Source organism: Daktulosphaira vitifoliae, unplaced genomic scaffold (assembly GCF_025091365.1).
Source record: "Daktulosphaira vitifoliae isolate Bord-2020 unplaced genomic scaffold, ASM2509136v1 Scaffold_2, whole genome shotgun sequence".
Lineage (NCBI taxonomy): Eukaryota > Metazoa > Arthropoda > Insecta > Hemiptera > Phylloxeridae > Daktulosphaira > Daktulosphaira vitifoliae.
Genome location: NW_026099573.1, coordinates 37,481,473 through 37,498,477, shown reverse-complemented (window position 1 = coordinate 37,498,477; position 17,005 = coordinate 37,481,473). Strand labels below are relative to the sequence as shown.

The 17,005-nt window shown below is 37.3% G+C and overlaps 2 protein-coding genes and 1 pseudogene across 21 annotated transcripts in view; 1 reads left to right on the top strand and 2 right to left on the bottom strand.

Annotated features, from left to right (window-relative positions):
- The window catches only part of LOC126898227 (uncharacterized), a 2,176-nt pseudogene extending 1,961 nt beyond the window's left edge, over window positions 1-215 (bottom strand).
- Window positions 1-14,804, bottom strand: part of LOC126898487 (uncharacterized) — a 16,618-nt gene extending 1,814 nt beyond the window's left edge. For 2 of the 20 annotated variants that reach the window (XR_007702280.1, XR_007702283.1), the window contains exons 1-5: window positions 13,848-14,804; window positions 11,715-13,777; window positions 11,325-11,641; window positions 11,131-11,263; window positions 8,915-9,174 (exon numbers count right to left, since the gene is read on the bottom strand). Coding sequence is in view for 11 of the 20 variants with exons in the window: in XM_050672544.1 (XP_050528501.1) it covers window positions 4,491-5,089; window positions 5,150-5,431; window positions 5,488-5,620; window positions 5,682-5,998; window positions 6,072-6,679; window positions 12,323-13,284 (2,901 nt within the window). In the remaining 9 variants the exon portion in view is untranslated. Of the gene's footprint in view, window positions 1-4,490; window positions 5,090-5,149; window positions 5,432-5,487; window positions 5,621-5,681; window positions 5,999-6,071; window positions 7,618-7,736; window positions 8,044-8,704; window positions 8,855-8,914; window positions 9,175-9,264; window positions 9,291-9,410; window positions 9,693-9,942; window positions 10,260-11,130; window positions 11,264-11,324; window positions 11,642-11,714; window positions 13,778-13,847 lie in introns of those variants that run through there. The other 18 variants (XM_050672546.1, XM_050672544.1, XM_050672541.1 and 15 more) reach the window with 18 other exon arrangements.
- On the top strand, window positions 2,410-4,198 carry LOC126898497 (uncharacterized). Its single transcript, XM_050672572.1, has 2 exons — window positions 2,410-3,660; window positions 3,729-4,198. Exons 1-2 carry the CDS (start codon window positions 2,968-2,970, stop codon window positions 3,873-3,875), a joined length of 840 nt encoding a protein of 279 aa, XP_050528529.1. The 5' UTR covers window positions 2,410-2,967; the 3' UTR covers window positions 3,876-4,198.
- Window positions 14,805-17,005: the final 2,201 nt, after the last annotated feature.

Sequence of the window (17,005 nt, the reverse complement as noted above, 5' to 3'; positions counted from 1 at the left end):
AAAAAAAAAATGTTTAAATTATTATTATTCTGCAAGCAATTCAGTGGGTTATGATAAAAAAATCACCCTGTATATATAAATATATATATATATATATATACGTATAGATTACTTACAGTCTTGGTAAACGATCCATGATTCTGATTTTGACAGATGGTAATCGGGTGTCTTAGGATTGTTGGCCTTTGCATAGTGCTTGACGGCCTGCACTAGCCCACCACGAATGCCCTGTTCCACCATCAGTAGCNTTCTGTCGTTATGGAATTATAATTTCTAACAATTTTATGATGGGTAACCAGACGCTTAGGTAAGCATATTTCCAACATCAAAGGTACCGCAATATTATAACCCATATTACCGTCAACATTTTACGAAAAATAATTGCTGTCTGCGTTTTATCANCAGTGTACTTCAACATACAATCGAAGCTAAAACCAGGCGCGGTGTAATAGTGCGCTGGGTCCAAATTGTATGTTGAAATACAGATGTCGCGGAAGTTCTCAAACACATCAGCCAACAACAACACGTCGATCTTAAGATANCGAAAAATAATTGCTGTCTGCGTTTTATCAAAGTTCTCTTTTTCTAAGAGTTTGTATTATTGCCTACCAGACGCTTAGGCAAGTATATTTTAAACATCAAAGATGTCGCCGCATAGTAATGATCATTGTGGTATGAATTTAATTTTTACATAGTATTTTATCGTTGGTTACCAGACGCTTAGGTCAGCATNGCTCACCGAGAGTTGAGCAGTCGAAACTGTTCCACACCTCCGTGGCATGTCTATAGTCGTCGTCATCAATATTAGACTCACTCAACTGACTATAGAAAGCGTCCTGAGGTGGTAGTTCCGTTTCTTNTTACGACATTATAATTTCTAAAAAATTTATCATTGGCTACCAGATACTTAGGTCAGCATATTTCAAATATCAAAGGTACCGCTATATTATAACGTTCATAGGAGTCAGCATTTTATGAGAACAATTGCTATCATCGTCTACCAGACGCTTAGGTCAGCCTATTCCAGACATCAAATGTATTACTATATTATAACGTTCATAAACGTCAGCATATTATGAGAACAAAGACAACGTCTGTCGTTATGGTATTATAATTTCTAAGAATTTTATCATGGGTAACCAGACGCTTAGGTCAGCATATTCCAGNTGGTATGACCGAAATCCTTTGGTCGTCGTACCCCAATTCAGTGACTATGAAATGAGCGTCGTAACCTGAAAGATTGTGCAAGAAGCACGGCACAAAGTTGACCGTCTTCACTTTCAGGTTACATGCATTGCACAACGTNGAGATCACTGTACAGTAATGTCGTATGATTCTTATCATCGGATACCATACGCTTTGGTAATCATCTTTCCAAAGATGTTACCATGTATTAGTGGTCACTGTCGTATGCATTTTATGAGAACAATTGCTATCATCGTTTACCAGACGCTTAGGTAAGCATATTTCCAACATCGTTTGTATAGTATCTGAACCTGTTTAAACCAACCCAAACTTGTCTAAAGAAGATCTTCGAACACTATAAAAGAACGTCACATCAATTTCAGACTCATTCACTCATTATCTTTTCTAAAGCGATTATACCAAAAACCATTTGTCTGANCATAAATGACAGTGGTCTGCGACTTTGGGGTTGGAATCCTTAAATGCTGTACGGCACAAGTCGCATACCACTTTCTCCTCGTGCCTGCGCACATCATCGACAAACATTCGGATGGGAACGTTGGTTTTGCGCAACAATTTAGAATTGTTGCGCGTCACTTCAGTTACAGCCATCGCAAATGCCTTGGCGACCTCTTCGTGATCCTTGGACCCACGGTATATCACCGGTGATTGTGGTATACCATAGCGTTCGAGGAGCTCGGAGGGCACATCGTCCGATGTTTTCACCANAATTGTCCTGAAGAATTTCTATGACATTTGATATAAAATAATGTAAGTAATACATTTATATATATTTTTCATTTAAACTGTTTTCAACTGACTTTGGTTACTAGTTTATATTTAGAGTTGTTTAAAACTTTGTTAATTTTTTATTTTAGAATGGAGCAATTAAAGAAACAGTTCAACGATCAGAGTACATTAAAAAGATATTCAAAATTAAGTGATCTGGAGGAACACACGCCATACAAAGTCATATCTATGAAAAATACAAGCACTCGAAATGGGGTTGTCGTTGTTGGTTGTCTATTCAACAATATGAATGTGTTTATCCCGAGATTGAAATTAACTAATGAAGAAATCGAAGCTTACAATATCAACAATGATGACAACAAATTACATTTATTATCTAGAGGCAAAAGTGGAAATGCATATTTGTTTGATTTTCAGTAATTTGTTAATATTTTTCCTTGTTTTTTAAACTTATTTATATAAAAAAATAAAAAAAACTTAGTATCATAAACTTGTAAGATTTAAAATTCAATAATATATACTATTTTTTTTATTTTATACAATTTTGTCATATTTATTTAAACTTTATGCCTTTGTGTATAATAAAAGTCTATAGTACTAAGCAGTGCAAAGAAGAGTTTTACACATTAAATAGCAAATTTACTATACGCTATGGTATTTTTAGCAGGTTGTACTATGTATGGCATGTAGTAGGCTGTTTATAAAAGTAGTAGGGACACTGTGTCGGTTTACCGAACAGCATGTCCTGGAATCGTATAATCTCGATACAACAAGTCTGAACATGTTAAAACCTGTCTGAACGCGTTCAAATCCCTGTTCATCCTGTTTGAACCCCGTCTGCTTGTGTTTACAACTGTTTGTATCATATCTAACGACGAAAATTAGACTATTAATTACTATTGGGTTTAAATTAGTTAATAACTTCACCGTGGTGTAAGCATAGCGCTCTAATCGTTATAAGATTTTCTATATAAACAGACGTTACTTTAACTTGTTGGTAATGTGTTAAGTCGATATTTGTATACTTTAAGAATGGCTGGTTCTCTCGCTACAATTGCCAAATTCTATAACAAACAAACATTTGCTAAACCCCAACCTCACAGTGAATTAATCGATTGCACTGATTACGTTTTGAATTTCAATCCTCGTAAATTCGTTCAGATAGGATTGGATCCAAAAGATCGATTTAACGTAACTATTCGTTTACTATCGTCAACCCGTTACATACTTATAACGATAGATTTCCTACAACGGATTTATACGTTGATGGGTAATATTCTGTCGCTAATTTTCGACCCTGTATCAAGACAAAAGATTATTTTACTCAAGGATGAATACGTCACACTCTCAAAGACTACGTTTCAAGGAGAGTCTTCGCTAGTCTTTGAATCACAAGCACAAGATGAATGCCGAGTGTTACTCACCCAATCAGACATTTTAAAACTCAGCGCTTTGGAATGTTGTATCTTTGAGACTATCAATCAAAAGATGACTGTAATTCAACCATTGGTTCTACAACAGTTGGAACAGATGGCTCAATATATGAAATCTCAGTATGAAGTAAATGTGGAAAACAAATGTATGTTGATCAATGCGGTTTCGGATTATACGATTAGAAATAGTTTACCCAATAGCGATCTGAGCTACATAAGCCAAATAAAACAATTTGCGAGCCAGCAGTTGGAACAACGGTGGACGATGCTGGAAGAATATACTAAAGAAATGGTGAATTACATTTTTTTTTTTTCTAACTGAGTAGAACATTTTTTAATAAATATTTTTCTTTTTTTCAGTCTTCTAACGGAGAAAACGTATGCTCGACATTTTTTGGGTCGCTGGCCGATGATATACAGTCGGAACCAATCATACCATCAAATACAAATAACCAAGAAATACCAACAGTAGTTGTTAGTAATAGCTATCTGTCGACAAGTATCTAAAACATGTATATAATTTAAAAAAAAAAAAAAAAAAATTGTTTAAAATAAACGTATGTTGCATTGACATGTGCTATTATTATTATATACTGAGACATTGTGAAAATCTCGTTTTTAACGTAACTTGTAATTAAAATTATAATGGATACAAATACGTTTAAATAATAATGTTTAAAATAATGATTATTATCTAAGATTTTATTTCTATCATGAAAAAAAACTCTTTTTTCTTCTTTTTAATTCTTCAGAAAGGTTAAAACATGGTCAAAAACCTAGCTGTATGATACATGTAAAATACAGTAGGGTATACTTAGAGTTTTGGTGGATAATACCTTACCATCAAAATGTGACACCTCATTACGTAACTATAGTTTAAATACTAGGGCATCTTACACGTACAACTATTGTACTGTACAGAAGAGAAAAAAAACGATGTAGTATATATATATATATTTACAAATATGTACACGCATATACATATATTTTTTAGAAAAAATACAATTTCTTACTACATTATGTTACATTAAAAAAATGTTTTAAAACTACTTATATACATGTATATTTACAAAAAAAAAATTTTCAATTATTGACGATTTTTTTTTTTTACAATGATAAGAACTATAGGTCTTCCGGTGGTGGTATAGCATAATGCCCGTGGGCCAACGTGTCGATTCTGTTGTTGAGCGTGTAGCGCTTATCATCAAAACGGTTAAGCGCCAACTTGGTTGTACGTAAAGTCCGTACCTCGTGCTCAAACGAACGGATTGACACGTTCTGTCGGTACGGAGTGTAGGGTAGCGCCAATGTCGGTGGAGACTCGCCACCACGTATCACTCCGATGACCGCACGGGCATTTTCTCCAGCCAATGCTCGTTTTGACGCATCGTCACCATCGTCACCATCGTCTTTAAACAAACACCGTTTGTAATCGTCCAAAGACAGATGGTTCCGGACGACGTGTCCGCGGATCCCCTTAGACTTTATGAGTTCGCTGCCTTCCATGTCAAATGCGTAGCACTTTGATCGAAGTGCAGCGATCTCAAAGAGAGTGAGGCCACTGGTCTCGTCTGAAAACAAGCCGGGCATCTTCTTTCTATCGGTGGAGTAGCAAGGGTGATCCTTGGGCAGGCTAGATGCGTCCACGTGCACCAGTAAATCGGGGCTACCAGCTAAATCCTGGTAGAAGTCGCCTACTCTGAGCAGGTATATGAAGGAGTCTGAGAAAAATTAAAAATATATAAATATAAAAAATATTTCTACTGTACGGTTGTACTCACCAGTATCCATGTAAACCAATTCGATTGCACTGCCATAATGTGGTTTCAATACGTCGTAGAAGTACTTGTACATTAGCGTCTTGCTAATGTCAAGCACTGCTAAACCGACGTATATTGGTTTGATAAACTTGACCATCTTTGTGTCCATTATGACGGCGCACAACCTTTCACCGTATTTGATACAGTCGTTGAAGGTTGGTTGGTTTACGAGCTTGCTTAGACGTTCGGGACTGGAGATTAGCTCAATACGGATGCGTTTCCGCATGTTCTCCATTGTTTTCCCTATAAAATGTAAAAAATTATCGAATAACCCACTTTAGCATTGAGCATGCACTTACCAAAGACGGCATTGTTCATTAGTTTGAAAAATGCAATTTCAAAAGCATTTGCCGCCTTTTTCCGCATTTCAGTGTTCAACTCAATGTATGGTTTCAACCAAGCACTTTGTTGAAACTCTAAAACGCGGTGCACCTGCAGTACAAATATTTATATTAGTATCATCGCTTATAGTTTATAGGTTAACTATACATACTTTATCGACTTGCAGTCCGTGTGCGATCGCCTGTTTAAGATTAACGTAATGTACGACGTACCGCTGTTTGGGTTTCAAAGTGGCCATGAGTTTGGTCTCTTTGGAACCCGGCGGTACATCGTTGACAGGCAAGAACGGCAAGTCGTTGTGCTCGTCATGCAGCTCTTGTGGATACGATACGTCCACTTCATATATACGCCCCGTATTACCAGTGTCCGACAACGATTGGAGGTCAGCCAGAGGGTCTGCTCCTTTATACCACCGGAAGCCACCGTACGGCATGGGCTGACTCATAGCCCACCCGTAAAGGTTATTGCCTGTAAACATTAAACGTTATTAAACCACCGCTCAAATATTGCGCGTTTATATATATACGTATAGATTACTTACAGTCTTGGTACACGATCCATGATTCTGGTTTTGACGGATCGTAATCGGGTGTCTTAGAATTGTTGGCCTTTGCATAGTGCTTGACGGCCTGCACTAGCCCACCACGAATGCCCTGTTCCACCATCAGTAGCATGTCGTAGTCGTTCAAGAGCTCCAGCTTCATCCTGGTGTATTTCAACATACAATCGAAGCTAAAACCAGGCGCGGTGTAATAGTGCGCCGGGTCCAAATTGTATGTTGAAATACAGATGTCGCGGAAGTTCTCAAACACATCAGCCAACAACAACACGTCGATCTTAAGATATAGGTCGCTGTACTCACCGAGGGTTGAGCAGTCGAAACGGTTCCACACCTCCGTGGCATGTCTATAGTCGTCGTCATCAATATTAGACTCACTCAACTGACTATAGAAAGCGTCCTGAGGTGGTAGTTCCGTTTCTTCCAATTTAGCCCAACTATCAGTGTACTCGTAGGGGTATACGCCCTTACGCGTCACCAACGGCATGTCTTCCGGGCGGAACACCTTGGCCGTCTCCCGGAATTTAACAAAGTCGGGCGTCATTAGGTTACCGGCCAAGGTGGACAGGGAGGAGGCCATGAACCGGAAGGTGTCGACAAACCGTATGGAGAAGTTATTGGTCACGTGTTTCGTGACCGAAATATACTTCTCCTCGGAATTCGGTATGACCGAAATCCTTTGGTCGTCGTACCCCAATTCAGTGACTATGAAATGCGCGTCGTAACCTGAAAGATTGTGCAAGAAGCACGGCACAAAGTTGACCGTCTTCACTTTCAGGTTACATGCATTGCACAACGTCTGTCTGAATCGGCCCGATAAATGGCAGTGGTCTGCGACTTTGGGGTTGGAATCCTTGAATGCCGTGCGGCACAAGTCGCATACCACTTTCTCCCCGTGCCTGCGCACATCTTCGATAGACATTCGGATGGGAACGTTGGTTTTGCGCAACAATTTAGAAATGTTGCGCGTCACTTCAGTTACAGCCATCACAAATGCCTTGGCGACCTCTTCGCGATCCTCGGACCCACGGTATATCACCGGTGATTGTGGTATACCATAGCGTTCGAGGAGCTCGGAGGGCACATCGTCCGATGTTTTCACCATGAACCCATAGCTCATGGGATGGTGGATGTGCACAGTCCTAGTATAGGCACCCATACGATCGTCTGTTTTCTCCAGTAAGGCTTCAAAATCGGCGTAGATGACAAACGGTAACCGTTGCGTCTTTACCCACGCGTCAAATTCGACCTTACTGCCCTCTGCCGGCATAACGGGTAAAATAGGTTTGTTCTTGCCGCATATCAACTTGTGTTGCTCCAACGCTTGTTGACCCCGAAGAATATACTTTTTAGGCATATAATCAAAGCTGGTGAAGCAACGTTTGCAAGTGTATATGCGGCATTTGTGATTAGTTTTTTGGCTGCGTACAAGCCTCGAAAAATCAGAAATGTACGCGTAATGATACTTGTCAGAGTCACCGATGTACAACAGGTCAAAATGATTCTGTTGCTCTTGGTCGGCGACTCTTAGAGGATACACCAACCACTTCATCTTANTTATATAAAATAAAAAAACTTATTATCATAAACTTGTAAGATTTAAAATTCAATAAAATATAATATTTTAATTTTATACAATTTTGTCGTATTTATCTACACTTTATGTCTTTGTGTATAATGAATATTAAATATAAGTCTGTAGTATTAAGCAGTACAAAGAAGAGTTTTACACATTAAATATATACAGCAAATTTAGTATACTCTATAATAATTGTAGCAGGTTGTACTATGCATGGTATGTAGTAGGCTGTATATAAAAGTAGTAGGTACACTGTGTTGGTTTACCGAACAGTGTATCCTGGAATCGTATAATTTAGATTCAACAAGTCTGAACATGTTAAAACCTGTCTGAACGCATTCAAATCCCTGTTCATCCTGTTTGAACCATGTCTGCCTGTACAGAAGAGAAAAAAACGTTTTAGTATATAAATATATATTTACAGATATGTACACGAATATACATATATTTTTTTTAGAAAAAATATAATTTCTTACTACATTATGTTACATTAAAAAAATGTTTTAAAACTACTTATATACATGTATATTTACAAAAAATATTTTCAATTCTTGGCGATATTTTTTTTTTACAAAGATAATAACTTAAAAACTATAAGTCTACCGGTGGTGGTATAGCATAATGCCCGTGGGCCAACGTGTCGATTCTGTTGTCGAGCGTGTAGCGCTTATCATCGAAACGGTTAAGCGCCAACTTGGTTGTACGTAAAGTCCAACCTCGTGCTCAAACGAACGGATTGACACGTTCTGTCGGTACGGTGTGTAGGGTAACGATAATGTCGGTGGAGATTCACCACCGCGTATCACTCCGATGACCGCACGGGCATTCTCTCCAGCCAATGCTCGTTTTGACGCATCGTCACCATCACCATCGTCTTTGAACAAACACCGTTTGTAGTCGTCCAAAGACAGATGGTTCCGGACGACGTGTCCACGGATCCCCTTAGACATTATGAGTTCGTTGCCTTCTATGTCAAATGCGTAGCACTTTGATCGAAGTGCAGCAATCTCAAAGAGAGTGAGGCCACTGGTCTCGTCTGAAAACAAGCCGGGCATCTTCTTTCTATCGGTGGAGTAGCAAGGGTGATCCTTGGGCAGGCTAGATGCGTCCACGTGCACCAGTAAATCGGGGCTACCAGCTAAATCCTGGTAGAAGTCGCCTACTCTGAGCAGGTATATGAAGGAGTCTGAGAAAAATTAAAAATATATAAATATAAAAAATATTTCTACTGTACGGTTGTACTCACCAGTATCCATGTAAACCAATTCGATTGCACTGCCATAATGTGGTTTCAATACGTCGTAGAAGTACTTGTACATTAGCGTCTTGCTAATGTCAAGCACTGCTAAACCGACGTATATTGGTTTGATAAACTTGACCATCTTTGTGTCATTATGACGGCGCACAATCTTTCACCGTATTTGATACAGTCGCTGAAGGTTGGTTGATTTACGAGCTTGTTTAGACGTTCGGGACTGGAGATTAGCTTGTTCTCCATTGTTTTCCCTATAAAATGTAAAAAATTATCGAATAACCCACTTTAGCATTGANACAGGTTAGATGCGTCCACGAGCATCAGTAAATCGGGGCTATCAGCTAAATCCTGGTAGAAGTCGCCTACTCTGAGCAGGTATATGAAGGAGTCTGAGAAAAATTAAAATATATATATATATAATAAAAAATATTTCTTCTAAATAATTTCTCAATTTTAAAATATTTCTATTTTGTACGGTTGTACTCACCAGTATCCATGTAAACCAATTCGATTGCACTGCCATAATGTGGTTTCAATACGTCGTAGAAGTACTTGTACATTAGCGTCTTGCTAATGTCAAGCACTGCTAAACCGACGTATATTGGTTTGATAAACTTGACCATCTTTGTGTCCATTATGACGGCGCACAACCTTTCACCGTATTTGATACAGTCGTTGAAGGTTGGTTGGTTTACGAGCTTGCTTAGACGTTCGGGACTGGAGATTAGCTCAATACGGATGCGTTTCCGCATGTTCTCCATTGTTTTCCCTATAAAATGTAAAAAATTATCGAATAACCCACTTTAGCATTGAGCATGCACTTACCAAAGACGGCATTATTCATTAGTTTGAAAAATGCAATTTCAAAAGCATTTGCCGCCTTTTTCCGCATTTCAGTGTTCAACTCAATGTATGGTTTCAACCAAGCACTTTGTTGAAACTCTAAAACGCGGTGCACCTGCAGTACAAATATTTATATTAGTATCATCGCTTATAGTTTATAGGTTAACTATACATACTTTATCGACTTGCAGTCCGTGTGCGATCGCCTGTTTAAGATTAACGTAATGTACGACGTACCGCTGTTTGGGTTTCAAAGTGGCCATGAGTTTGGTCTCTTTGGAACCCGGCGGTACATCGTTGACAGGCAAGAACGGCAAGTCGTTGTGCTCGTCATGCAGCTCTTGTGGATACGATACGTCCACTTCATATATACGCCCCGTATTACCAGTGTCCGACAACGATTGGAGGTCAGCCAGAGGGTCTGCTCCTTTATACCACCGGAAGCCACCGTACGGCATGGGCTGACTCATAGCCCACCCGTAAAGGTTATTGCCTGTAAACATTAAACGTTATTAAACCACCGCTCAAATATTGCGCGTTTATATATATACGTATAGATTACTTACAGTCTTGGTACACGATCCATGATTCTGGTTTTGACGGATCGTAATCGGGTGTCTTAGAATTGTTGGCCTTTGCATAGTGCTTGACGGCCTGCACTAGCCCACCACGAATGCCCTGTTCCACCATCAGTAGCATGTCGTAGTCGTTCAAGAGCTCCAGCTTCATCCTGGTGTATTTCAACATACAATCGAAGCTAAAACCAGGCGCGGTGTAATAGTGCGCCGGGTCCAAATTGTATGTTGAAATACAGATGTCGCGGAAGTTCTCAAACACATCAGCCAACAACAACACGTCGATCTTAAGATATAGGTCGCTGTACTCACCGAGGGTTGAGCAGTCGAAACGGTTCCACACCTCCGTGGCATGTCTATAGTCGTCGTCATCAATATTAGACTCACTCAACTGACTATAGAAAGCGTCCTGAGGTGGTAGTTCCGTTTCTTCCAATTTAGCCCAACTATCAGTGTACTCGTAGGGGTATACGCCCTTACGCGTCACCAACGGCATGTCTTCCGGGCGGAACACCTTGGCCGTCTCCCGGAATTTAACAAAGTCGGGCGTCATTAGGTTACCGGCCAAGGTGGACAGGGAGGAGGCCATGAACCGGAAGGTATCGACGAACCGTATGGAGAAGTTATTGGTCACGTGTTTCGTGACCNGGTTGGTTTACGAGCTTGCTTAGACGTTCGGGACTGGAGATTAGCTCAATACGGATGCGTTTCCGCATGTTCTCCATTGTTTTCCCTATAAAATGTAAAAAATTATCGAATAACCCACTTTAGCATTGAGCATGCACTTACCAAAGACGGCATTGTTCATTAGTTTGAAAAATGCAATTTCAAAAGCATTTGCCGCCTTTTTCCGCATTTCAGTGTTCAACTCAATGTATGGTTTCAACCAAGCACTTTGTTGAAACTCTAAAACGCGGTGCACCTGCAGTACAAATATTTATATTAGTATCATCGCTTATAGTTTATAGGTTAACTATACATACTTTATCGACTTGCAGTCCGTGTGCGATCGCCTGTTTAAGATTAACGTAATGTACGACGTACCGCTGTTTGGGTTTCAAAGTGGCCATGAGTTTGGTCTCTTTGGAACCCGGCGGTACATCGTTGACAGGCAAGAACGGCAAGTCGTTGTGCTCGTCATGCAGCTCTTGTGGATACGATACGTCCACTTCATATATACGCCCCGTATTACCAGTGTCCGACAACGATTGGAGGTCAGCCAGAGGGTCTGCTCCTTTATACCACCGGAAGCCACCGTACGGCATGGGCTGACTCATAGCCCACCCGTAAAGGTTATTGCCTGTAAACATTAAACGTTATTAAACCACCGCTCAAATATTGCGCGTTTATATATATACGTATAGATTACTTACAGTCTTGGTACACGATCCATGATTCTGGTTTTGACGGATCGTAATCGGGTGTCTTAGAATTGTTGGCCTTTGCATAGTGCTTGACGGCCTGCACTAGCCCACCACGAATGCCCTGTTCCACCATCAGTAGCATGTCGTAGTCGTTCAAGAGCTCCAGCTTCATCCTGGTGTATTTCAACATACAATCGAAGCTAAAACCAGGCGCGGTGTAATAGTGCGCCGGGTCCAAATTGTATGTTGAAATACAGATGTCGCGGAAGTTCTCAAACACATCAGCCAACAACAACACGTCGATCTTAAGATATAGGTCGCTGTACTCACCGAGGGTTGAGCAGTCGAAACGGTTCCACACCTCCGTGGCATGTCTATAGTCGTCGTCATCAATATTAGACTCACTCAACTGACTATAGAAAGCGTCCTGAGGTGGTAGTTCCGTTTCTTCCAATTTAGCCCAACTATCAGTGTACTCGTAGGGGTATACGCCCTTACGCGTCACCAACGGCATGTCTTCCGGGCGGAACACCTTGGCCGTCTCCCGGAATTTAACGAAGTCGGGCGTCATTAGGTTACCGGCCAAGGTGGACAGGGAGTAGGCCATGAACCGGAAGGTATCGACGAACCGTATGGAGAAGTTATTGGTCACGTGTTTTGTGACCGAAATATACTTCTCCTCAGAATTTGGTATGACCGAAATCCTTTGGTCGTCGTACCCCAATTCAGTGACTATGAAATGAGCGTCGTAACCTGAAAGATTGTGCAAGAAGCACGGCACAAAGTTGACCGTCTTCACTTTCAGGTTACATGCATTGCACAACGTCTGTCTGAATCGGCCCCATAAATGACAGTGGTCTGCGACTTTGGGGTTGGAATCCTTAAATGCTGTACGGCACAAGTCGCATACCACTTTCTCCTCGTGCCTGCGCACATCATCGACAAACATTCGGATGGGAACGTTGGTTTTGCGCAACAATTTAGAATTGTTGCGCGTCACTTCAGTTACAGCCATCGCAAATGCCTTGGCGACCTCTTCGTGATCCTTGGACCCACGGTATATCACCGGTGATTGTGGTATACCATAGCGTTCGAGGAGCTCGGAGGGCACATCGTCCGATGTTTTCACCATGAACCCATAGCTCATGGGATGGTGGATGTGCACAGTCCTAGTATAGGCACCCATACGATCGTCTGTTTTCTCCAGTAAGGCTTCAAAATCGGCGTAGATGACAAACGGTAACCGTTGCGTCTTTACCCACGCGTCAAATTCGACCTTACTGCCCTCTGCCGGCATAACGGGTAAAATAGGTTTGTTCTTGCCGCATATCAACTTGTGTTGCTCCAACGCTTGTTGACCCCGAAGAATATACTTTTTAGGCATATAATCAAAGCTGGTGAAGCAACGTTTGCAAGTGTATATGCGGCATTTGTGATTAGTTTTTTGGCTGCGTACAAGCCTCGAAAAATCAGAAATGTACGCGTAATGATACTTGTCAGAGTCACCGATGTACAACAGGTCAAAATGATTCTGTTGCTCTTGGTCGGCGACTCTTAGAGGATACACCAACCACTTCATCTTAACGTCGTCTCGTTCCAAGTCGTACACGTTGACAGACACGTTAGGGTTTCGTCGCTCAAATCTCCAATTAGATAAGATTTGTGATCTTTCAACAATCTGTCGAAAGAAATCGATTCTGTTAGAGCTGAGAAAAGTGGTACCAGACATACAAAAAAAAAAAAAAATACATTATAGTAAAGTAAATACCTTCTCAGCTTCGTATCGAATCTAAAATTAGAGGTGATTTTGAATCAAGATTCCAGAAGTTATTAATATTATTATACATAACTGTGGTATATTAAACTTGTGTGTACAACTAACAAATAATTGTAGGATACATTATTCATGTTTATATTTTAATAATAATTTAAAGAATTACTAAGTTATAAAGTAAATTGTGATTAATTATATAACAATAATGAAGAAAAAAATTAATTTTATTACAACATTTAATGAGTTTCTATTTCTAATAGCGTTGGAGGCTCTTCATCTGTCCCTTTAAGTTCCAATTCTATATTTATAACAAAAGTTATAAGAATATGAAATGATATTTTAGTTAATATTTATTTTATTTTAAATACCTTGTATAATTGGTTCCTTTGTTGATGGTACAAATGTTTCTTCAGTAATTGGATCAAATTTAAATCCTAGTTGAAAATAATTTTCTATAATTACTGACTTTATATAATCTTTAAATTTTCGTGTTATGAACTTTAAAAATTTCAATTTTTCGCCCCGTTGAATGATGGCTTTATATTGTAGAACCCATTGATTCCATAAATAATACTGATTATGAGGTACAAATACACAATATGAATCAGTTTCGTTTTTTAAATCTTTTAATAGGATTTCTGAGTATTTATATATAGTTTTAAATGCCGACGAATATGTAGACATATCATCACGGGATAGAGTTCGATCGTTTAATTTGTCAAAAATATCACCTATTCTCCCCAACAAAGGACTAATTATGTAGTCATCGTAGCTTTCTTCTTTAAAATCAGCCGATGATACACTATGTATTGAATGTAAAGCATTCATGGCACCTTTCATCAATGTTGCTAATGGAACAATTAATATAGTTATTATTTTTATGAATCCTTCGGTACAAATGCAAACATTGTTTTTTAAGATTTTTCTTTCTTTATTTTTTGTATAAATTTGTAGGGAGTTAATAATAATTGAAAATATAGTATTCATAACTTTTGCATATGTGCATCCAAGATATATAGTCAAAGCTCGTACCTTTACCATAAATAGAGATCGATGTGAAGGTATTTCAATTAAATTTTCAAGATAATATGTTTTATTTTTATATTTTATGAAGTTCACAACATTTAAATTTTGCCATCCTGAATATATTAATAACTTATCTAACTGATCTATTTGTTTATTTGTAACATTTTCAGCCTTTGTATATAAAGTCAAATAAAATAATAAAACACTAAACTTGAAAAGTTTTAATGAAAACATATGGAAAATAATTAATTATTATTATGATTCAAATTTTTCGAACGAAATATGATTTGACAAAATGTAAAATGACACGTATTTATTTTGTTGTACATTTAAAAATATGAAGACTAACATTTATGATAAAACATGTGTGGTATTATAATAATTTCCTTTAAATAGAATTGTTGTCTCATAACGTTTTTGTACGCGATACAAAAAATTTTATGTGAAATAAGCTTGATTCTTTGGATGTATTAATCAACAAATTAATAACAAGATTAATAATATTAATATTTCTTTCTAATATTAGTTTTGAAAATGTTTGAAAATAAAATACTCTGAGATTCAAACATATGTTATATTAACTATAGTTACTTGATATTAATTAAAAAAAAAAACAATTTTTCCGACACCTTACCCTATATATGAAAATGGCCTCTGAACTATAACAGAATTTTTTATTTTAATGTATAACATCGATTATGGTATTTTTTTATCTTATACGAGGTCATTATTAATATGAAAAGTATTATTGTTATATAATTAATCACAATTTACTTAATTACTTAGTAATTCTATAAATTATTATTAAAATATAAATATGAATTTTGAATCATACAATTATATATTGGTTGTACTTACAGAAGAGTTAAATGTAATATTTATATTAAAAATTATAAAAATTAAAATACTATAAGTAAGGTGCAATTGATTTTATTGCTAAAAATTTCACTTATGTATGATAATATTATTAACTTCTGATATATTGATAAAAAAATTTGATGATTTTAGGGTTAAAAAAAATTATAAATAGGCAGAAGAACCTTTATTCTCGCCTGTTAATTTCGTTAACTGTAACTCTCTATTCAACACTATCAATCTAACTTTCTTTTAGCTTCGATGCGAAGCTGAGAAGGTATTGGTTTTACTATGATGTGTTTTTTTTTTTTTTTGTGTCTGTTACCACTTTTACTCAGCTCTCACCGAACGGATTTCTTTCAACGATACGTCAAAAGATCACATTTTTCACAAAAAATTAACATTTTTAACTTAAATTTTGAAAATGTTCCGGAAGGTCTGACACTTTTATATATATCTTAAATTAAAGCTAATGTAATGTACTTTATTATAAAAAAAAAATTGACCTCTGGACTTGTTTTCGTGGTGAAAATGGCTACCGAATGCTATTTTTGTGTGAAAATTCTCGATTTTATTTTTTACATTTTTAATTTTATAATGCTATAATTTATTGAAAAGTGTATGGATCAAGACAATTTTTTTATGAAAAATAATATTTTTTAATAATCCCTTTTTCTTTCGACATACTTTATCTTAATCAGGATATTAAAATGGAACTAGCAGATCAGGTAGCTTTTGGAATAATACACCAATTTTTTAAAATTAAACACTATCTAAAGATTTGCATCGAAGCGTTTTATTTTGATAGTGATTTTAATCACTGTCAGATATCATTATACTTGATCCAACTATGCCACGTCACTACTGTGCCGCGACCCCCCTGTGCTGGGTTTTTATAATTTTATTAACTTTTAAAGTTAAGATTGTTAAAATGTTCTCAGTTATATTCCCTCCTTCAATTATGTATAATTATATTATTAACTTCCGATATATTGATCCAAAAAGTTATTATTGACAAGTAATTTTCATAATTAAAGCATTATTTTATAAATAACCGAGTAAACAATATATGCTGCCATTTGAAAAAATAAAATGGACAATATATTAAAGCCTTACAGATCAACATAAAAAAACATTAGCACAGAGTGGAAGAGACATAGTTGGGACAAGTACAGATGATATCTGGCAGTGATTAAAATCACTGTCATTAGAAACGCTTCAATGCAAATCTGTAGATAATGCTTACTTTTTAAGATATTACTGGAGTATTTCAAAAGATATATTTAGTCCTATTTCTTCATTATGCCTATTTATATGAATAAATATTTAATAAATTTATTTAACTTCGACTGTCATTTGCAGAAAAAAAATAGGCCGTTGGGGCAATATTTTTCTATATTTATATTATACAATTATCATAAATTATTATATTACTGAGTAATATATTATTTTTACGAAACTACTGACAATTTTTAGCTTCGATGCGAAGCAGAGAAGGTATTAATTTTACTATGATGTGTTTTTTTTTTTTTGTCTGTTGCCACTTTTTCTCAGCTCTCACTGGACCGATTTCTTTCAAAAATACGTCAAAAGATCACAAATCGTATCTAGTTGAAGACATTACCCTTAAAAATTGAAAAAAATT